At 36.7% G+C, this 23,266-nt stretch overlaps 1 protein-coding gene across 1 annotated transcript in view; it reads left to right on the forward strand.

The window, feature by feature from the left end:
- LOC109085453 (neuroligin-2-like) overlaps window positions 1-23,266 on the forward strand; it is a 79,984-nt gene that overhangs the window by 8,186 nt on the left and 48,532 nt on the right. The window contains exon 2 of the mRNA XM_042732469.1: window positions 19,813-20,525. Coding sequence (XP_042588403.1) covers window positions 20,039-20,525 — 487 coding nt within the window. The 5' untranslated portion in view covers window positions 19,813-20,038. The remainder of the gene's footprint in view (window positions 1-19,812; window positions 20,526-23,266) is intronic.

The following is a 23,266-nucleotide window of genomic DNA, read 5'->3' on the forward strand; positions in this document are numbered from 1 at the left end:
GGAAAATGACTGAACCTACATATAGGAGCCTGAAAAAAAAAATGCTCAAATGTTCAGAAGAAAATTTCTAATGGCATTTAGAGGCTTTTGTATCTGAAATCTTCATATATTATGTTTGTATGTTATGTATGACAAAAATTGTAATAGATGTTATAAGATGTTAGCTGAAGATGTGATGAAGTATATCTGATTGTGCTAAAGTGGAACTAATGCTTGGATACTTTAGGTACACTTTAAATATCTTGTGTTTATAGACCAATATTATTTAAAGATCATACAATCCGCATCAATAGTGAGTGTGACATTAAAACACATAATAAGTTTTAATAAGATGAAATGTGCATTGTGCACAAGTAGTACTCCAAAAAAATTATATATTTATATCACAAGTCCTTTGACTCAATGGTTCTTTGGGAAACCAGAAATGGTTCTTCTATGGCATCGCTGTGAAGAACCTTTTAAGCACCTCTATTTTTAAGAGTGTTGGATTCTAGTTTGAAAACCCCTTCTGTAAGGAACATGAAGTCTTTGTAGACTAAAACTGGTGATGCAATTATAGTTTGGTATTTGGGTTTGATTTTAAGAATCAAACCCAAAACCTTTGGTGTGACAGTGCCATGTTCTACCAGCTTAGCTTTAGGAACATCATACAAAAACACCATGTTACATACTGTAAACATCACCTCTCTAACTGCAATACTCTTCCATTTTTAAACCTGCATATAAGCACTGTACTCATTCATACGGAAGCGCACACAGATGCATGCATGTGCCACTGGGGAATTGGTGTTTTTAGCCAAAGCTCTGTCTTCTGCCTCCCTCTGAGCTCCTCGGTTAGGGCCAGTTAGCTTGGCTAGCGCTGAAGGTTTAATCCCTCCCTCAGAAAGCTGTGGGTGCCTCTAAACAGAAGAGAGTGGCCTCGGGAGACTGCAGCCTGGCTCTCCTCTGCCGTCTCACTCGCTTTTATGTGTGGGTTAACTCGCTGAGGTGCGAGGACCGGCGAGGGGTGCTGGCGAGAGCTGGAGCTGCTTTTTAAGCCGTGGATGTGTGTGGGGTCTGCTTGGGAATTTGGCATGACTGTCTGCATGTAGTTTGGCAGGCCTAGACTGTACAGGGGCTGGATTTAATGATGCCAGAGAGAGAATTTGATACAAAAGACAGAATAAGAGGAAAATCTGTGTTTCTTGGTACATAGACAGTCGACTCTGATGCAACCAGCATCCACCAAAAAAAAAGAAAAAAGAAAAGAAAAAAAGCTTTGCTTAAAGCCTGAATGTATAATGTAGTATAAAGCTAATTCCTTATGGACCTTATTCAAGATAGACACCATTTAATCATATGAAAATGAAAACAGGGCTATCGAAGAATGGATATACAGTCTGTTCAGTGGGTTGTGCTGTTGTCAATCAGCACAAAATGTGATTTTATTATTATTATTATTTTTTTTTTAAGTACAATAAGCTTAAGACATCCTGTCAATAAAACAGCACTAGGCAAGACTAGGCTAAGGATAAGGCTAAGAAACTTAAAGCAGGCTCCGTAACGTAGCTATCACAGCTAGCAATATGCGCATACAATATTCGGCAGTTTGAAAGGGATCTGAGTGAGTGTTATATAGTAAATGTGTGATTGGATATGTAGTCTGGGCTGACATGCAACAGTTTGTGTAGTGCAAGAGTCAATGTAATGGAAGGGTGACCTTTGGTGGTGATGTAACGGGTCCATGGACAAGATTCGTGACAGGTATCGATATTTATCGACAGTACTACTTCATCGATAACGATAGAAAAAAATTTCATAGCACGTGCTATGAGTGATGCAGACAGCACACACAAACACGAACATGAGTGAAGTGCCTGTCTGTGATGAGATTGTGAATAAAGAAATTAATATTGGTTGAATAAAAAAAAAAATTGCATTTGAATGCAAAAATGGTACAGTTGAATGTTAGGTGTGCGTCATGGAGCATCATCAGTGGCGTGCGAGATGCGGTGATGCTGATGTAAGTGACGTTGTTGTAGGGCTGAGTGATATAGCTAAAAAATGTATTAATGTTATGATGTGTCATATCGTTCGGTATCAATAATTATTGACATTTTTATAACCTTTTTTAAAACAAAGATCAATAGAATGTTTTTTTTTTTTCATTTAACCACTGTATTTTTTAATCAACTCAATTTTTTATTTTTAAATCAAAGACAAAATAAAAATTAAACAAAATATCTAATTTCTAATGTTTTATATGCAGATTAAATAGGTTAAACTTCTGGCTTGTTCCCCGAGGGCACAGGAGGGTGCAATGAGCAAAATAATGCAGCACATTAAATTGTCAACACAAGAAAATAACTGTCTATATGCGGCATGGCATGGAGTCGATCAGTCTGTGGCACTGCTCAGGTGTTATGAGAGCCCAGGTTGCTCTGATAGTGGCCTTCAGCTCTTCTGCATTCTTGGGTCTGGCATATCGCATCTTCTTCTTCACAATACCCCATCGATTTTCTTTGGGGTTAAGGTCAGGCGAGTCTGCTGGCCAATTAAGAACAGGGATACCATGTTCCTTAAACCAGGTACTGGTAGCTTTGGCACTGTGTGCAGGTGCCAAGTCCTGTTGGAAAATGAAATCTGCATCTCCATAAAGTTGGTCAGCAGCAGGAAGCATGAAGTGCTCTAAAACGTCCTGGTATACGGCTGCGTTGACCTTGGACCTCAGAAAACACAGTGGACCAACACCAGCAGATGACATGGCACCCCAAACCATCACTTACTGTGGAAACTTTACACTGGACCTCAAACAATGTGGATTGTGTGCCTCTCCTCTCTTCCTCCAGACTCTGGGACCCTGATTTCCAAAGGAAATGCAAAATTTACTTTCATCAGAGAACATACTCAGCAGCAGTCCAGTCCTTTTTGAAGCGAGACGCCCTGACGCTGTCTGTTGTTCAAGAGTGGCTTCACACAAGGAATGCGACAGCTGAAACCCATGTCTTGCATACGTCTGTGCGTATTGGTTCTTGAAGCACTGACTCCAGCTGCAGTCCACTCTTTGTGAATCTCCCCCACATTTTTGAATGGGTTTTGTTTCATAATCCTCTCCAGGGTACGGTTATCCCTATTGCTTGTACACTTTTTTTCTACCACATCTTTTCCTTCCCTTTGCCTCTCTATTAATGTGCTTGGACACAGAGCTCTGTGAACTGCCAGCCTCTTTTGAAATGAACTTTTGTGTCTTGCACTCCCTGTGCAAGGTGTCAATGGTCGTCTTTTGGACAACTGTCAAGTCAGCAGTCTTCCCCATGATTGTGTAGCCTACAGAACTAGAATGAGAGACCATTTAAAGGCCTTTGCAGGTGTTTTGAGTTAATTAGCTGATTAGAGTGTGGCACCAGGTGTCTTCAATATTTAACCTTTTCACAATATTCTAATTTTCTGAATACTGAATTTGGGATTTTCCTTAGTTGTCAGTTATAATCATCAAAATTAAAAGAAATAAACATGAATGAATATAATATACAAGTTTCACTTTTTGAATGGATTTAGTGAAATAAATCAACTTTTTGATGATATTCTAATTATATGACCAGCACCTGTATATAAAAGAAACATTGTCTAACAGCGACAACAGCAGGTAAAGTTACATTGGGAGTCCACGTCTCTCTCGCCTCCATTGAGTCCATTGAGTTTTAACAGACCCCACTAAAGCATGCAGTGGGTTTGGTGGGGGGTAACTGAGAATGAATGGGGAAAAGTCACGTGAGAGGAGGCAATGCCTCCATCGTGATATGATTGGATATGACGGTTATGTTCTGTGATTGGTTCATGCGATAAAACCCGCCTCCAGTGTTCACAAATCAGTCTGAACAATATAATGCCGTTAATGAGAAGACTAATAAAAAAAGTAAGTTAACTACTCACACACTTAGATATAACCACATTGTTACATCAAGATCAGATTAGAAATGGCCTGAAAACATGATCTGAGTTTTTAGTAATCAGTTTGGCGAAATCTAAAGTAAAGTTTTAAATAAAATAGTGCTTTGATGAGTGATGATCCAAAAAATTCAAAAATAGTTAAAAGTTAAATATTAAAAAAGAATAGCCGAACATAAGTTATCGTAAAGTATAAAGAAGTAAAGTATATCGTTTAAATTGTTACTGCCTTGAGTTATTATTTTGGAATAAATGTAAAAGGCCTAAAAACACTAACTTGATTAAATTAATACTTGGCCTTAATAAATAGAATATTGATTACATTGTTAATGTAAAAAAAAATTGTTATTTTTTTTCTTTGATCTGATAGTGTAAGTAATGTTTATTTTACCAAGAAAATGTGACTGGGACATTTTTTTTTTTTTTTTTTCAAAATTCAGTTATTTGTATAACTTTCATTTTATTATTTAATTGTATTTAATTGTTACAATATTAGCTGAAAACATTCATGCACAGTACCACGAAAGCAGATGCTGCTTCGGGGAGTGAGTGTGACATCTATTCTCTCTCTCTCTCTCTCTCTCTCTCTCTCTCCCTCTCTCTCTCCCTCTCTCTCTCTCACACACACACACACACAAACACACACACACACAAGCGCTCACACACAACCCACACAACGAAACAGGACAGTTTGTCCTCATGTGGTGTAAAAAGGTGGGATTGAAACAAATTGGTGTAAAAGGACTTAATAAACTAAAAGGCAGTGCTGTGAATAAGCCATGAGTCACGGCAGTCAGCTGTAGGGTAGGCGTTACAGACCAGACTGACTAATGGAAAACATACAGTTTATTAACTTAACTGTCCTCACTGAACTCTTTTAGCACATTAGGTAAAATGTAAAGGTGAAATTAAATTAGGAAATTAACAAATGTATCAGTAGAAACCTAAACGTAATCAGCTTTATATTTATCTGTGTGTTTTCCTCTAAAAGGATGCTGGTTTCCATGGTGATGTTTTGATTGTCTGACCAAACAGAGGTTGAGATGTGTGTTTTTTTATCTTTTTGTTTTTTACACCTATCTGTCTTCCTGCTGGGTCGTGTCCTGAGTCTCCTTCAGTCATTCATCAATAGCTTCTCCTCCTGCTTCGTTAAAGCCTTCTTTAATGACTTTTATTTGATTATTCATGAGTTTGTTTAGTTGATTGTTTTTTATCATGCTGTGACCTGGGGGGGGGTGCATTTTGGGAAATAAAACCAAAGTGTGCACACAGACTTTGCGTAGAATAAAATACCAGCATACTGTTTATTGCACAATATACTCGACATATTATATTTAGAGTATTTATATTATTATATATACTGCTTACATACACACAAGTTAACCATTTTCATTAATAAAATAGTGTGTTATCCCCAAAAATAGTGTAATAACTCTCTCAGATTATATATATGAAATTATGTTTATTTCTGAGATGGTTATTGCACTATTTTGGGGGTTAATTTGGGATTTATACATACAGTAGGTGGCCAACCAGAGTGTGCTTTCTACCACCGCGAGCGCCGCCGCCGATGTGTTTGCAAAGTGCATTTGCAGCTTTTGACTGCTGAGTGGCGCTTTAACCACAAGTTATCAAACAAACGCATCAAAGCACATTTTCGCAAATAGCCGTCAACTTTGCCACGCTGGTGTGTTACATTTGACGGCTGCTGTCAGAGGAAAATGAAAGAAAAACACTGTATTTAAAATATTTAATATTCAGAGATGAAACTTTAGTAGCCTACTTAATAAGTTATGTTCGTTTCTTAGAACCAATAAAACAGAATAAAACACGCATATACTTTGTTATTCGTTACCTGTCATTTATTTTGACAGATAGATAACTACTTGGGGAAAAGATATCCGTCTGTACAAAAAATTGTTGCCTGTTTTATCATTTTTTTCCATTATTTTATTAAAACGTGAGGCTCTGAATAATTTTGCTTCCATTATTTAGGCCAAACTAAATCAAGATAGGAATAAATTAAACCTGGCCACGATAGCTAAATCACTGAAACTGAAAAGAATGGATGGATTAATAAAATGTCCTCACGTTTAAACTCAAGTTCTCTCATTATAATCAACAAAGTGCACACGATGTAAAAAAAGAGCTTCATTAATTGACAACTTCAGTGATTTTAAAGGGAGCCTTCTTTACTTGCTTTCATACAATTTAATTAAAACTCAAAAAAAATTGCAGCCACATTTAAATGCAGGAGTGTATTCTATTCCTTAAAATATCAGAGTGCAAGATTTGCGTGGCACGCATGAAGCTGAGTGTGACACACAACATTTATTCTTATTTGTCTACATATTTTTTCTTCATTACAATTTAGATTAGATTTAACTTGAATCTCAATACTATTAAACTGACTTTAAAATCGATTTTATTAAGGAGTTTATAAGTTGAACTGGGTGAAAATGTTACAGTGCATGTTAAATAGCCTAAATGAACTTGTATCTTGTATAGTAACCGAAGACCTTGATTGCATGTCACCATGAAGCTAACTATATAATATGATTGTTTTTAAAATGGACAATTCCTGTATAAAATGGGACAGCAACCGTTATATATCAAACATTTTTTAAATTGTCTACATATGAGCAACGCGGGAGCCAGGTTCTGTGCCAGAGTGCACAAAGTGAATGGGCATGCACAATTTTTAGGAGGGAGGAGGCTTTTTTGTTTCTTAAAGTAATTTTCAGATGCAATGGAAAAAAATGGGATAAACACAAACACGAAACATGTATATAGTTAACAACATAGTCTAGATTAACCCACAGTAACAAAACTTAACCAATGAATTTGTTAACCCACAGTAACAAATTTTAACCGATTAATCACCTATTTTCATTTGCTGCATGTTTTTTAAAAAACACACACAAAAAAGTATGTTTTTGAGAGGAAAAAAATGTCATGTATAAGTCACATTTTATTACATCCAGGTCTAATAATGTTATAATGTACCAACAGGATATTTTTTAGTTCCCCTCAATTTAAAACAAATACTTTACATTTAACTATGAGAACAGAACTAGAATTAAAAATATATAATTCTAATGGATAAATGTAATTCCAGTATATAATAATATAGGCTTAGCTATAAACAAACAAACAAATAATAATAATAATTTTTTGTGGTGAATAAGATGAGGTTGGGCTTATCTCTTTTTTATGTGTGAAATATAAAAATTTTTATATTTTTGATGTTGCCATTTTGAAGCTAAACTCTTATTCATTAGGTAAAATAAGTTTTGTAGTTCATGTGTGTTTCAGTATCGACGGAAAAAAATCATAATGAGCAAAAAATATGCAAAATATATATATTTAGCAGGCTGAATACTCACACAACACACGCATACTGTGTTACTGTTTACTGCATATATATATATATATATATATATATATATATATATATATATATATATATATATATATATATATATATATATATACTGTATATATATATATATATATATATATATATATATATATATATGTGTGTGTGTATATATATATATATATATATGTGTGTGTATATATATATTCATTAAAATAAATATACTGGTTAAATATAAAGGATATTACATATAAAAATCTAAATAAATAATAATTGCTGTTAATATTATTTATGATTGCATTAGGACAGGAAATCAAAGGTCAGCTGGAGCGCATTGCATTGTGGGATACAGTGCTCCGCTTAGTAGTAGCATGCTTCACTTTTTGGGGAATGTAGTAGGTCATTCATTCATTTCAGAAATTTGCTTACTGCAGAAATAGTATGAGCAGTATGGTAGTATGCCATTTCAAACACAGCCTGATCCATCTTCGTTTATCTTCTTTGTGGCCAGAAACTTGCTCTCTTGTTATTTGGGTTGTAGGGAAACAGTTTAGTGTTATCACAGTTAAGCTGGACTCAGCTAGACCCCTATGAATAGCTCTGTCTCGCACACACAAAAATACTCGCACATATTTTTAGCAGGCTGAACAGAGGGAATTGTGGGCTAAGGCTCTGAACTCACAGATGATGACAGTGCAATGTCTCAGAGTAATTATTGGGTCATCCTGAAATTAACACAGAAACATGAACTCCCATTCTAAAATGATTGTTCTCACGGACAGCTTAACCTCCAGCTCCAATGGCGCTGTCAAGAACAGATCAGCTAAGAATAGATTTAGCTGCAAATCATTCCAGACTTCCCTCAGTCAGGGTATTACAGTTTGGAGTGGATTAACTATGAATAGATTAATAAAGAATATCATTTAAAAAGTGGAATTACCCCATACTAGATATTACTGTAAGCCAGCGTTCGGGAAGCTACTATTAACTAGCTTGCCAAGTTGCATGGTGCTCATCATTTAAAGGAACTAAACTGCCTTTTTGAAAAGGGATACTATAAGCTGCTAATAAACAGCAGCTAACTATCTTTTTAAACATAACTTATATTTTCTAACTTAATCTGAGTCAAATTTTGACACACACAATGTGAGGGGTTTTGAATAAATAAATAAAAATTATAACTGAGTTGAAAACATGATGAACTGCAGCATTTAGCTAAGTATTCTGCTATAATCAATTGACTCAAATAAATGACTTTTAATCTGTTTTAGGCTGCTTTTTCATCTTTCAAGTATTGTCCAATATGGGAGAGGACATTTATGAGGGCACGTTTGTTTATTGCTTCAGCTCACTTGGCAGTAAAGCTGCATGCGCAATACAATGTGAAATTGGAGGCATTAAAAAGGTAGCACATACACTATTGGTCAAAAGTTTGGAATTATTCAGATTTTGATATCATAGGATTAATTTACATTTCGAAATAGATTACAATATGAACTTAGGACATATTATTACTGCTAAATTAATTTCACAATGCTGTTTCTCCTGGCCACGTAATAGATGCTTTAAAGCTAAAATTTGGTCTATAACAATTAATGGTCTTACAATATTACTAATTTTAAAAAGCTTTAACTGCTTTTTAAATGACACTTGATATTTGCATGGACATACAAATGAATTGGCTAATGTTAAAATAAATAAATAAATAAATAAATATTTGGTACTACAGTAAAATTTAATTAAGCCATTACCTCTGGTATAAAGTGCTTAGCCTTAACACATCCCTTACCAAAAAGAAGTGTACTTCAAGTTTATTTTATTAAGTATACTTAAGTAAAGCTCAAGTATATTTTTAAGTATACTTTATGTAGTAAGCATACAAATATCAGTGTACTAGTAGTATACTATTTCAATACTCATTGGGACTAAATTGGCCCACTTTCTAGTATATAAAATTATACTTTTAAACTTTAAAGTATAACAGTAGTAAACTTTGAGTACACAACTAGTTTACATTTATGTTTTAAGTTTGTACTGCAACTATACTAAAAGTGAACTTATAGGTATACTGATAGTTTTACTAATACACTTTGAAGTATAGTCTCACTAAACTACTAGTTTGTATACTGCAAGTATACTCATTAGGGGTGTGAACCTACAGTGGTCTCACGGTTTGGTTCGATTACGATTATCATGTCATTGATTCGGTTCAATTCGATATAATGATGCATCACAATGCATTGACGATGCACTGCATCCTCAATTTTCAATTTTACTTCACATGTAGACAATTTTGTCAATAAATAAACTGTACCTGACGTGGTTTCTCAAGTTTGTGGTATTACCCCGTGCATATTTTATTGTGCTTTACATGATTTACACACAGCGTGTGTCTTCTCCAGGTCATTCTTACCAGGTTGTTCATAAAAGCCGAAATGATGTATGCTACCAAGACAAAGCACGTATGCGACAAATGATGCCAAAAAAAAGCGTCAGTAGCCTATGTTATAATCGGTTATGGTCTATTACTGAACTGATACCAAATCGTCCTCGTCTGCATCGCTATGCATCGTAGAAACTATTACAACACCCCTAATACTCGTAAGTTTTCTTTAAGTGAACTTTACATCATACTTTTAAGTATACTACTATGTAACTTTAGGAATTAATTTGTATGTATTTTGTTATATGAATATCTGAACATACAAAACATGAAAAGAAAGAATAGGATATCTGCTTGTAAACAAAAACATTTTATTCAAGCTTCATGCATTCTTTTTTTATAAACACTTGAATGTAAGTTTCATAAATAAAAAAATAAATAAACAACAGTTTGAACAAAAAGCAGAAAAAAAGACTGAAATGGATTCAGAATGATAACGTTACACATTGTTACACATTTTTTAATGCTTTTTTATGTCTGATGATCATGTTGGATTACATGTGGAAACATCTGTTTATTCGGTTTCTTCTTCGCTTGTGTTTTGTAAATTCTGTACAGAAGATATTTAATAGCACCCCCTAACGTATTATAATGAAAACATGGATTCTAGTGAGCACAAATATAGCTTAAATATATTTAGACTTTTTCTAAGTATAAGCCAAGTGTACTTAAATCTAATTTTAAGTATATTTTTGAGAAGTACATAAAGCACATTTCTGAGAAGTACATAAAAAGTATACTGAAAGTTTACTTTCCTATTTTTGGTTTAAAAGAATTATACTAATATAATAGCACACTTGAATAAACTTCTTTTTCATAAGGGATCCTCTATAGTGGCCAAGAAAAGGAGCGGGAGATTCTGTTGTGTCTTTTCAGTCATGTTGTGCTAATTTCGTTGTGTTGTGGTGATTTCATTGTGTTATGCACTACTGGGCCTCCATAGAAAACTATTCTCAGGTTAGTTTATATGAATCCCATTGACATATGAGAATTTATTAGTAATGTTGTACTGGGGTTCAGAGGGATTTCACTGAGGCTCAGTAAAAAGGGTCTAGTGACATCCCTGTTCTCCACAAAATCAAAACGGACCCATTTTAATTTGTTAGCGCACATTACTGTGAAGAACAATTTGGCCAGAACATCTTTAACCACTTACCAACATCGTCAGTCTGCTGTGAGATACAGATGGTGAGAAGGTTTTTTTCTCATTCAGTATTCCATTTCTCCTTGAAATATGTCACAATGTTAGAATACAGTCAGTCGCAATATCTGTTTCAAGCAAAGTTTACGGTACGGCCACGTTAGCAACATTTTGTGGGCAAGAAAAGGTCCACAAGTCACTTTCAAACCAAGAAGCTTTCTGTTGGTCAATGCAGATTAAAAGTCAGACCTGCAAAACTGACGTGAACCTGAGGTGAAATCTATGTGAGGAAATATTTCACCCTTCTGTAAAATTCCTAAATGCTTGGAATTTTGTTGAAATGACTGGATTTCGCTGAATAAACATTCGCTGAACGGCAGTAAATTTGGCAACACTTTTTTTTGTCATTTTGTTGACAGCTGAGCTACTACTAAGGACTTTTAAGGCTAATTCAGACTGCACCAACATTGGCGTTAGTTTGTGATTATTTTTGTGATTAAACATGTTCAGTTGCCATTTGTCGGGTCGTGATCTGAAAAGTGACGTACTGTCATTTGGTGATTTCTCTGCGTCTGTCGGTGCAATGTGAAGTAACCTTTAGTTAGCGACTTGCCAACATTGCTGTTAGCAGTGTCATTTGTATGTGCACTCAGTTTACTTGAGAATTGTGCTGGATTATGTTTGGACATATGTTAGGATGCTTTTTCCGAACACAGAGTTATTTTTCCCATGTTGACATGACAGCTAACTTTGCACAAATAATCCCATGTGTCTTCTAGTGTGTCCTATGCTTAGTTAACCACTGACATACCCCGGTGGACTAGCTGAGTCTGACAGCCTGGCCAGAAGTCATGTCTACAGCGCCAGTGGCGGGACATCAGGGTCTCGTGGTGGCCCATTTGTTCAAATGCCACCGCTCCGATGTGCCTTTTCACACTTGGCTCTGACCATTCGTCCGGCTGAACGCACCCCCGCGTCTGTCCAGAGGGCCATTACTCCATCAAACAACTCTCCTCTCTGCTGTGACAGCAGGACAGAAGGTGCTGTGGGCACTCCTTGCTGACACAAAGTTAGACAAGGCTGTGGGCACCGTGTGCACAGATGGACCTGGCCCCGCTCAGCGCCATTCACGCCGAGATTCCCAGCACAGATGAATTAATGCCAGATATCACGTTCATGAGAGAGGAATGGCTCATTATTACAAAATGCTCCGGAACAATCCATATGTGTTTGAGATCGCATGTGTGGTCATTGCTGCGCTCAAGGGCTTTTAGACCCCCGCTCCGCCAGACAGGAGCCAGGCTGCGTTATTGGCTACTAATGTACAGGCCATGAGAGCTGCATGTCTTTATTAGAGACTTCATCTCAGTCCTTCAGTACTCTAGCTCAAGGCTTCTCATTATTCACTTTGAATGACTGTGATGTTTACCTCAGTGTCCGAGGTGGGTGATATATTCGGGGCACAAAATAGGCTCTGACGACCCTTGTAAAAAAGTAATGTATTTAAAATATATTTATTACATACTAAAAGGAGTTCAAATCTATTAAAGTATTTACTGATATATCACTTGAGACTTACTGATATAAAAATTAGAATTAAACTTACGCACATTTCTTAAAGGGATAGTTCACCAAGAAATGAAACCTTATTCACTCTCATGTGGTTTCAAACCCATAAGACCTTCGTTCATCTTCAGAACACAAATATTCTTGATGAAATCTGAGAGCTTTCTGATCCTGCATAGACAGCAATGCAACTGACACATTCAAGGCCCAGAAAGGTAGTAGGGACATTGTTAAAATAGTCCATGTGACATCAGTGGCTCAACCATAATATTTCGAAGCTACAAGAATACTTTTTGTGCGCAAGGAAAACAAAACTAATGACTTTTTCAACAGTATTTTCTCTTCCGTGTCAGTCTTCAACATGCGTTCACGAGAGTAGTTCCACTTTAAATCAATCAAATATACTTTAGTATAAATTTTATATACATTTCTTTAGTTAGACTTCAGCATTACTTGTGCACTGAAGTGCATTAAGTACAAAATTAGTTTTGTAGTTCAATTTAGTACAATTCAGCACTTTAATATTACAATTGCAAGGTATTTTTATAAGTACATAAGTATGTATTGTTTTTGTAGTATACTTACTGTAGCATGAAATAAATTGGTTTCAAATACATTTTAGTAGAGTATATTTATTTTTCACTAGGGGATAACTGTGAAATTAAGTGTTAATCATATTACTACTACATAATATAGTAAATAACCCAGCAATGGCTGACAATCCAACATAGTATGTTTTTTAATTAGAATTTTTTCTTAGAAGCCCTAGTCTGCGAGAAGTTCTGTTTGTTTGCTTTTTTACAGTTACACTCATTTCTAATGTGATTTATTAGCCCAAAAAGAGAAAACACTAAATTAACAAAGTCAAAAATGAATTTAACAGATAACATTATTCATCCAAATTCCTGCAAATATTACAATAATATTGTTATCATGAATTCTTTTCTTTTTGTATTGAAATTCTATTATCATGACAGCTCTTGTTAGGAACATAAGTCAGGATCTGAAAAAAATCTGTTGAGAATCAAAGTTGACATGAAAATAAAGTTGATGTTTTAGTCATTTTTTTCATGTTTTCATTGTTTTTCATTTTTGTAATTATTATGCAAGCAGCTACTATAATTCTGAGATTATATTAACTACGTTTACTTAGTTTGCAGTCACACATCGCAGGACCATTTACAATTAACTACTGAAGAAAAAATATTGATATTGATGACACTTTATGAGTCAACTACTCGCAATTTATTCAAAGTAATGGAGACAAACAGAACTATTTCCTTTTTTATTTTTATTTAGCTACATGTAAACTACAACTTGGAGAGTTCTATGAATGCCTTGACTGCTAACTCAAATTAAAATAATAATTTCTTTCAACCATTTCATGGAAATTAACCGGACTTCACAACGATACCCTGCTGCTTTCTGTTCTAATAAGCGACCCTAAACTGAACAATACTTAGTAATTCCCATTCACTTGATTAGTTTATGATGAATGTGTTTGATGAGATGTGCTGCCTGATTGATTTGTGTCATAATCGCTGGAGCCTTGCACTATAAAGAAATCTACATGTAGCTAAAAAAGCACTTTCCATATTCACTCCATGTCACTAATTGGCACTTGACTGTCCCCCTGCAGTTGTCAGAATCGTTGCTGTTTCCTCCAGGGTATTGTTTGGTTTAGGCGGTGCCAGATCCTCGGCAGGAGATTGTAGATGATGTACAGCAGCGGCTGATGGCTCAGGGCAGGAGGTCACACCTGGAGGTGATAGTAACGACTTTAGACTGATGGAGAAGGTTGGAGCCGTTACAGGATCATGTAGCGAAGCAGTGCTAAATTGTGAAGACTGAGACAGCGGTTGTTATCCGAGGTTGTTTGTGGATGACAGAGGTCAGACCTAGTTTGGATTTTACAGCTGGTAAATGGATAATGTTTAGATAAAGGATTGAAAAGATAAAAGGCTCTTAAAATGGGATTGTTGATTATATTATAGAGAGCACATCATATAAATAGTTTTTAACATTTTATGAAGAAATCATAAGTGGTGCCTTGCCGAGGTAAAGTGATCGAATTAATTTTTCTCTTTTTTTTATGTTGAATGCTGAAGTTATGTCTATTTGTTATAGAGTATCTGTTGGCACAGTAATTTGTTTAAATTCGTAAAGTAAACATTTATTTTTTATGTATTTATTTAATTATTTAATTTAAAGGTAGGCCTTCAGAATTACATCCATTACTGTAAAAGCACATTTCAAACAAGTTTATTCATCATAAACTATAGGCCAATTGAGTGCAATCATTCAACCTGAATTCATAGTTTTCTTCAAAAAAGCATATGCATAATCCATAGAATTATTTCACAACTCTCTCCTTCTATCTACTTGACTTGGCATTATGCTATTAATAAACTAAATTCTGTCAGGACCACTATCGTCAATATAACTTACGATTAGTATACATTTTAGGTTGGGGGAATGGTTCTGTTCTGGGCAAACACTCCCTGGCCATCCATGCAGCCTGGATAGGAGCAGGTAGAGCAGAATAGTTATGTGTAATATATAATATGTTTTGAATATACATATACTGTATAATTAAATATTAGATGCTTCATTATCATGTACATGCTAATGTCATGTCTAAGTATGTTCAAATTTAGTGTTAAATACTCACTGTTCATCCCACATCTTACTCTAATGGTAATATTAGCCTTAACAAGGAGTTTCATGCTTAAGTTTAATACTTGGCAAACAGTACTAAAATAACATTATGATGTCATTAGAGAAGAATTATTTTGGAGAGAGATGGATGAATCTCTATATCTCATTGCCTTGGATTAGTGACTTTGTCCTTTGAGCCAGTTCAGGGTCACTTTTATATCGACTGAGCAAATGCTAAAATTCTGCTTGCAATTTAAATCATCTGAATGGGGCCTCGCAGGTTTTTATCGAACTCACCTCAAGAGTTGCATTAATCTCCTGAATCTGCTGAACTAAAATGGATCTGAGCCCAAACCTGCTGCCGAACGCATCAAGCATAAGGACCCGAGCCGAAAGGGAAGTGTGCGTCAGAGTCACTTACTGTAGTGGGCGGAGAATGAGCGGTGTGTTATTTCAACACACAGTCCTCTCGATTAGGGTCCCTTTGCATGCCCTTTTAGCAGTGAGTGCTTTATTGGCAGATCCAGTAGGACTGCACTTCCTCCGAACACACTGCTTCATTCAATGAGAAGCAGAAGAGGGGCCTATTGTTTTACTCGCAGACTTACTGCTGCCCCTTAGGGCCTAACCTAGCCCACACGCAACTAATCAACAAGGGCTTCGCGTGGGCTTCTTACACACAGCTAGGTCATTTCACATACACAAACACACATTCGCAAGACATTGTCTGTAAGTGATTTATGAACTGACCATATCCAGTTTTATCAATAAAGCTTCCCCTCAGAGAAACAGTGTTTGTGTAACTGTGTGTTCTGGATCACCGATTGCATGCGGCCCCCACAGCATTAGGAAGTTCCCTGGTGTCCTTACTGGAAACGAAATATGTGCGTGTCCTCACCAATTGATCGAGTATTTTAGTCTTTGGTGTTTTTCTAGGATAGACGACAATCAATGAAACATCAAAACATTTAGATGCTACTGTAACGATGGCTCATTTGCAGACTTTGGCTCTATATATTTTTTCTATATATATATATATATATATATATATAGACCATTTAGACAAGTTTCCTTTATTTACTATATATATATATATATATATATATATATATATAGTTTAAACATATGTACAGCATCACATATTGTCTTGATTAATATGAGACTGATATAATAAGATGATAAACATAATAAAAACTGTGTAATAATAGCAACAGTAATAATAAAAGAACTGGATAAAAGTTTTTTTTTTATTATTATTTATTATTTTTTTATCATTAAGTATATCAAAATGTCATGCTGCTGTCACTTTCTGACATGTCATGTCAGTCGCCCGTTAGCACAATTTGACATACCATTTAATATCTGAAGGGCGCATTTTGTCCTGTCAGAGATCTTGATCACATGACTGGGAGACATTTTCACTAGCTTACTAAGCGTATATCATAACAAGGGCCTGATCTTGATGAGCTCGGAAACCTTTTACCTGGGGAGCTGAGAGAGCATGCTGTCTTTTTCTTGCTGTCTTCATACGCTCTTGATTTATTACCACCCGCTGGCAGTGATGTAACAGCACCTCAGCAGGTTATACGCGTGTTTGTGTGGCTGTGTATTTGAAGGTGGGGGGTCAACTAAAAACTGCATATTTATGAAGTTCAATTGCAGCCCCACCAGGCGAGGGTGAATCTTTGGCCTTAATTGTGTCTCATAAATATTGATAGGTTAGGATATTTTGGTGTTCCAACACACCCATCTACGCACAAACAAAAACAGGATCTTCTTAATACTGCAAGTTCCTTACATGTACTTTTCCAAGTTGATCTCTTCTGGTGTTTGGTTAGGTTTTTTGTGCTGTGAAGTTTCAAAATATCATTGATTTCTGTGTTTCACAGAAGAAATACAGGTCGTATAGGTTTGGAATGACATTTGGGTGAGTAAATGATGACAGAATTTTCATTTTTGGTTGACTAACCCTTTAACCCAAGTTTGCTCTAAGGGAATTGGATTGGAAGTCTCTCATTTTCAGAAAGTTCTGAGTTTATATTAGTGACAGCAGATGTTTATATTGCAACAAAGAGTGATGACTACCAATAGGAGTGAATCGCCTTATGAAACAGTTAGACGCTACACTCAACTGCTAAGAACCAACAGTACAGCAACTTGGCGGCATCTTAATAATTGTCCATTTCTTGGAGCCTGTTAAGTGACTACTAACTGTATATAATGCTTACATAAAAGCATTTGCTTCTTGCTGAAGTGTTATTCAGTGACTTTGGGGTTGTTGATGTCAGATGTCTGCATTTATCCAACATTGTCCTGGAATCAGCATGTCTCAAGTGTCTCTGATCCTAAATCTGATGGTATTAGATGCTGTTACTCTATTTCGTCACTGAAATCATTTCAGCTTATCTTTAGTGCAGGAACTTTTGGTTTTGAGCTCTGGATTTTGACACGAGGTCATGAGAAGGTCTGGTGTTGCGTCAAATCCAGTGTTTCACTCGTGTCCCTCTTCCTTTACCTTTTCCTTATTCAGGTTCTCCTGCAGTTGGTGATTTTCCACTCCAGGTGTTTTGTGTCTAGGTTTGGTGCTTTTTGGATGATTAGCTGTGTTTTGTTGCCATGGAGATGCCGAATACTTGAAGAACAGCATACGCTGGATGGTTCTGTCTCCGCTCTTGACTCTTGATTTCTTTATAGAATCTTCCAGCTCCTGTGAGGATGCTGCCCAGATGTTTCTGTAAGATGGTTTCTTTTTTGCCTGTGCAAACGTACATGTTTTTCTTTAGCTGTTCAGATTGGCTGTGTGTTCTTTGCGGCTGTGCACACATTTACTTTAGCATACATTTAGTTCTCTATAAAGTCTCCAGGCTTTGATCAGCAGAATGGAACAGTTTGCTCAGGGCCTGTGAGGAGACATTTACTTCATTCTCGATTTTGTCGATGTAGATCCTGGGACCAACGGTTGTCACTTTAAAGCAGTTCTACAGCCCTCATGGTGTCCAAACTACACTCACAACTCCCACACACATTGGCATTCTGCTGTTGAGAAGTCAGCCTACATCTTTTCAAAGTTTTATTGACTTGTGTCTGTTGGCAGTCAAACTTTTTTTTTCTGGTCCTTAAACCCCATCTGACAGCCTTTTTAAAAAAAACTCACAGCTATCTTGTTTTTATTCCACAGATTTTTGCATTTTCCTCTGGTTTTCATGTTAAAATGCAAACAGACATTTAATAAGCCGGTAATGGAGTCTACATTCCAGAGCAACATCGGCTATTGTGCCAGTTGGGTTGTGCTTAAACCATTTATGATCTTTACCTGGTAAAAGAGTACTGTTTAGGATGTTTAATACTCTTTTTACCATATTTAAATCCATACCACATATTTCTCCCCTATGATCAGTGTATAAAATCCAAAAATACTGCAATGCTTCCACATAGGCCTACTTAGTTCACCCTTTTTATGACCCTAAATGCTTAAACATATCTTATCCTTTGCCTGTATCTCACTGCAGTAAAATATTGCACGTAGTTTGTATCAGATTTTAGTTTTAGATACTCTTTGTAACAGTGTTGTTATTGTTAAGTGAATATAAATTGCTTAAAAATCATATCTTTTAAATTGTTAATATAAATTTTTAGATGAAAAGGTAATAAATGTATATGCCAGGGCAACTATTTGAAATAAGTTTAAGCTGAAGTACTAAATTAAAACGTAAATAAAATTAAATGAAAGCTAAATAGAAATCAATATTTTAATTAATAATAGTATTTACTGTAAATAGTGCTAAAATAACACCACTTGGTACTGGATGCCTCTAGTGTCCGTATATTTTTAAGCACAGATACATGCTGTCCACTGTAGATTAGTCATTCTGGAAGCAGTTTCCAGGACCAATTGCGTATGACATCATCGTTCTTGAATCACTGATTCCTGTTACCCTGTATGACTCCAGAATTAAGTGTCTCATTATAGGACTATTTTAAATTGGTCTCTGTACCCAGTGCCCGTTCATAACGTCTTTTTGTGCCAAAATGGCTGTAAATGCTTCCCTTGCATTCCTCGTAGATCATTATGTCATGTGGTTAATTCCCGCCTATAGATGTATTTAGCTTGGTGGGGGGGGCGGGGTCATAGTCTGTCAGGAGCAGACAGTTATTACACCAAATGCCCCCATCTACTCTACCGAGATTGAAACTAGCACGGCTAAGTCAAGTGGAATGGAGGGGAGGCAGGAACCAAGAAAAGGCACGTCGGGGGGAACTTAAAATGAACACACTTGGTGCTGTCATCTCCTCCGAGGGAGTCAATTAAGCAACACATTCAGTATTTCACACCCCCCAGTACCCGAGCGTGAATGTGTGCCATTGTGGCGCACCTCTTGACGATGTGACAACACGCTGGAGAGAACGGCCCATGGTCCAGATACGCATCTGTAATTATGCGCCTTAGAGAATACTCCAGAAAGAGAAGGAGATATTTCAACCAAGATAGTAAACAAACATTAAGAGAAAGATTATATACAGTGGAGCAAATTATATTTAATTAGATTCATGTTTCACATGTTTATGGTTGATATGATTTTTAAACCTCAGGCAATACTGTAATTACCTTTTATTGTGTTCGATAGTGTTGGTATGCATGTTTTACTGTCAGCAGTTAATGATATCTGTCTTTCTGCCTCTGTCTCTCTCTCCCTGTAGGAAACTAATGAGCAAATCGCAATAGCGCATGTTGCACTAACATCAGGATGAAGTTCTTCGCCGCTCAGTGTCAGCAGGCCTCTTTTATGCTCCACTGAGGATACGCACACCCTCGCTTCCACAAAGCCCTTAACTTCACCGTCACTGGGACGCCTTGAAACGCTCCGCCCTTGTCTGTTTCACATCCATCACCCATCACTGGGGCGCTGCTCACCCCAGCCGAAGCATGTCATCGGTGGGCATGGCACGATCGCGGCGGGAGATGGCCCGCTCCTGCCCGCGACGTATATCTGAAACTTGCCTGGTGTGGCTGCTGGGCTTGGCACTTCGCCTGGCGCTGTCCTCCTGCCAGCGGGCAGACCTCACCGCCGCCAAGCACCCTATGGTCACCACAGGCTATGGGAAGCTTCGGGGCGTACGCAAGGAGCTGAACAATGAGATTCTGGGACCGGTCGAGCAGTACTTGGGCGTCCCCTATGCCACCCCGCCAGTAGGCGAGAGGCGCTTCCAGCCCCCGGAGGCACCAGGATCCTGGCAGGAGATCCGTAACGCTACCCAGTTTGCACCAGTTTGCCCACAGAACATCCACGGGGTGCTGCCAGAGATCATGCTTCCCGTATGGTTCACCGACAACCTGGATGCTGCCGCGGCTTATGTACAGAACCAGAGCGAGGACTGCCTTTATCTCAATGTCTACGTTCCCACAGAGGACGGTAAGCTTCAGAAGCCCATATAGGTTAATCTGTGGTAAATTTATGTTTCATCTATGTTCATTCTTACTCACTTATTTTCACCCACACAAGAAAACATAACATGTTCATCCTCTCCAGCTCTGGTGATTGGGAGTGATTGGGAGACTAATCACCTGTATTTTTCTCAAGTGATTCTATCCTTTTCCAGAGCTTACAGTATTGGTGTGAGGTACAGCGAGATTACGGGACTTAAAAAAGAGGATTCAAACTCATTTACAACCATTACACCTCCAAATAAGAACATTTTTTCATAACCCATTCTCCGGATAACCTTGGGATCCTTCTCTTTTTGTTCTCCAATAAAAGAAGCTATAGTAATCTGTTGCTTGTAATTGCATATAAGGTTTAAGTAAGATTACTTGCATTTAGTGCATACAAAACGCTAGTTGCCAGAGATAAAGAGAGCAAGAACTCCTTTGAACGCAAGAGATATTTAACATGCTCCAGTCAATGATTGTTACTGAAACTGCATGGGCAACAATCTGAGCATGTGCTAAAGTCTCTGATAAATGGGCCTCACTGCAGTTTGTAAATGGGTTGTGCAGAGACTGCTGGGTAATGTCTCACTGTGCCAGCTCTCAAAATGGGTTGTCATAGTCATGAAAGTATGGCAGGCAATGCGTGTTTTTTCAAGAGATGAAAGCTCTTCAATGATGAAACCATATACACAGGAGGTCTTCTAATGCTAATAGCACTTTTGCATTTTAGCAACTCTGTGTACTCTTTGAGTGTGTTAATGTGCCCGTCCATTACAGTGAGTCAGTAAATCAGTCTTCCTTAATTTGTAGATATACATTCACTAAGTGCTGTAGATTGCAGTCGGATGATGCATCCATCGCAGGAGTGATTCTAGAATTTCAGTCTTCGAGCAGCTCAAATGATGTAGCTTAGAGAAATACTTTTTGCAAGTGATCACAGGTTTGAATCTTGCTTTAACTTTGAAAATAAAAGAGCTTGTCAGGTTACACTTTATTTCGATAGCCAACTTTAGACATTCAACTAACTCGCATTAGAGTATTATTAGACTGTTAGGTTAGGATTAGTGTTAGGCTTAGTAGAATAAGTTGGTAAGTAATTGCAAAGTTTCTTAAAGTCAGTAGACTGTGTGTTAAGAGACCATCAAACAGACAGTCTACTCTAATGACTAATAGTTGATATCTAGTTGAAAAGTTACTTAAGAGTTCTGTCATGACGACCCTTTGTGAGTTTTATCACTGTAATATACATGACACTGTTAATGTGTTTGGTCTTGGCGGAATAGATCTGCTACACTGCTGCCGCATAATTCCTACTAGTACCGAGACTTGCTACTGCCAGTACATCCACAGACATGCTGCTGTGAGCATATAGGAAATAACCCCCATATATAACACACATGAAATCACCCCTTAGCAGATTTATACAGGTGGAGCTGGGGAAGGTTAAGGTCTACTGTTAGATAAGACAACATGAGACAACATAATTTTTGAAGTTTCAGTTTAATCTTATTGCTGTCTAGGTGAAGAAATTGCAACATTAAATATCTAATTTGTGCCATATCAGTTTCTTAGCAGTTTTCAGCTGTAGTTCCACATGTAAAAATCATAAATAAGAATGAAAGAGATAAATAATTAGTGATTAAGCTTAATCTGAGAGAATTTTCACACAGTAAACTTTGAAACATCAAAAACTCCATGTGTTATTTACACAAGAGTTCAAAGAATCAGCTTCTGTGAACAGAAATAGATTTTTCCCTAATAAGAAATAATAAGCAAATCTGGGCCACATAACAAGAGAACATATTTTTTCATAATTATGAAGATGAATTGCATGTACACACAAGGGAATCTGTGAGTATGTGTTTTATGTATATACATGGCTCAACAGTGCGAGCATTTCACTCGCACTGTAAAAATAGATGTGTGCAAACTAGAAAATCTATTTAGGAGCATGAGTGCGAATAAAATGTATTAAACATCCTAACTTATAAGGTAACCTGTAACAAATGTATGAATTTCTTCAATTTATTTATGGAAAACCGGCGATACAGCCTCATTTGATTATTGAACTTTAAAGAGGCGATGATTTAATTTAAATAGTACAGATGAGAAGGCGGAGAGAGTGAAGGAGACTCACTGAATGAAAGTGCACATTCGACACTAGAGGACGCTGATGGAGGTGGAAATGCAGCCGTTACCCCGGTAACCATGTAAACAAAGCAGCTGCTTTCTAGGGTTGCCAACCACCCCGTATTATCCGGGACATCCTGTATTTTGGGCCTAATTGATTTTGTCCCGTTTTTTGAATGCAACAGTTATGCTGCTAATATTATTTAATGGAGCTAAAATGAGCTAACAATTTTATTTATCCTTTATTTTACCAGGATAGTCCTACTGAGATGCAAAATCTCTTCTTCCAGGGAGTCCTGGCCAAAATGGCACCACAAAAAGTTTCACAATAAAACAATTACAAACACATAAAACAAAACAAAACAAAAAATTGTCCTACATTCCGATGATTACAAATATGTGACAGAAAAAAGTTAATGAATAGTTGTATTTTTATAAATTAATATTAACAAATAATATTAACTACTGCAACAGTTAGCTATTGCACATTGTTAGTTAATGTTAACCTGCTTTAACTAAAGTTAACTAGTGGGACCTTATTGTAAAGTGTTACCTATTGCTCTTTCATTCGTTTGAACTAATCTTTTGCCCTCT

Source organism: Cyprinus carpio, chromosome B10 (assembly GCF_018340385.1).
Source record: "Cyprinus carpio isolate SPL01 chromosome B10, ASM1834038v1, whole genome shotgun sequence".
Classification (NCBI taxonomy): Eukaryota; Metazoa; Chordata; class Actinopteri; order Cypriniformes; family Cyprinidae; genus Cyprinus; species Cyprinus carpio.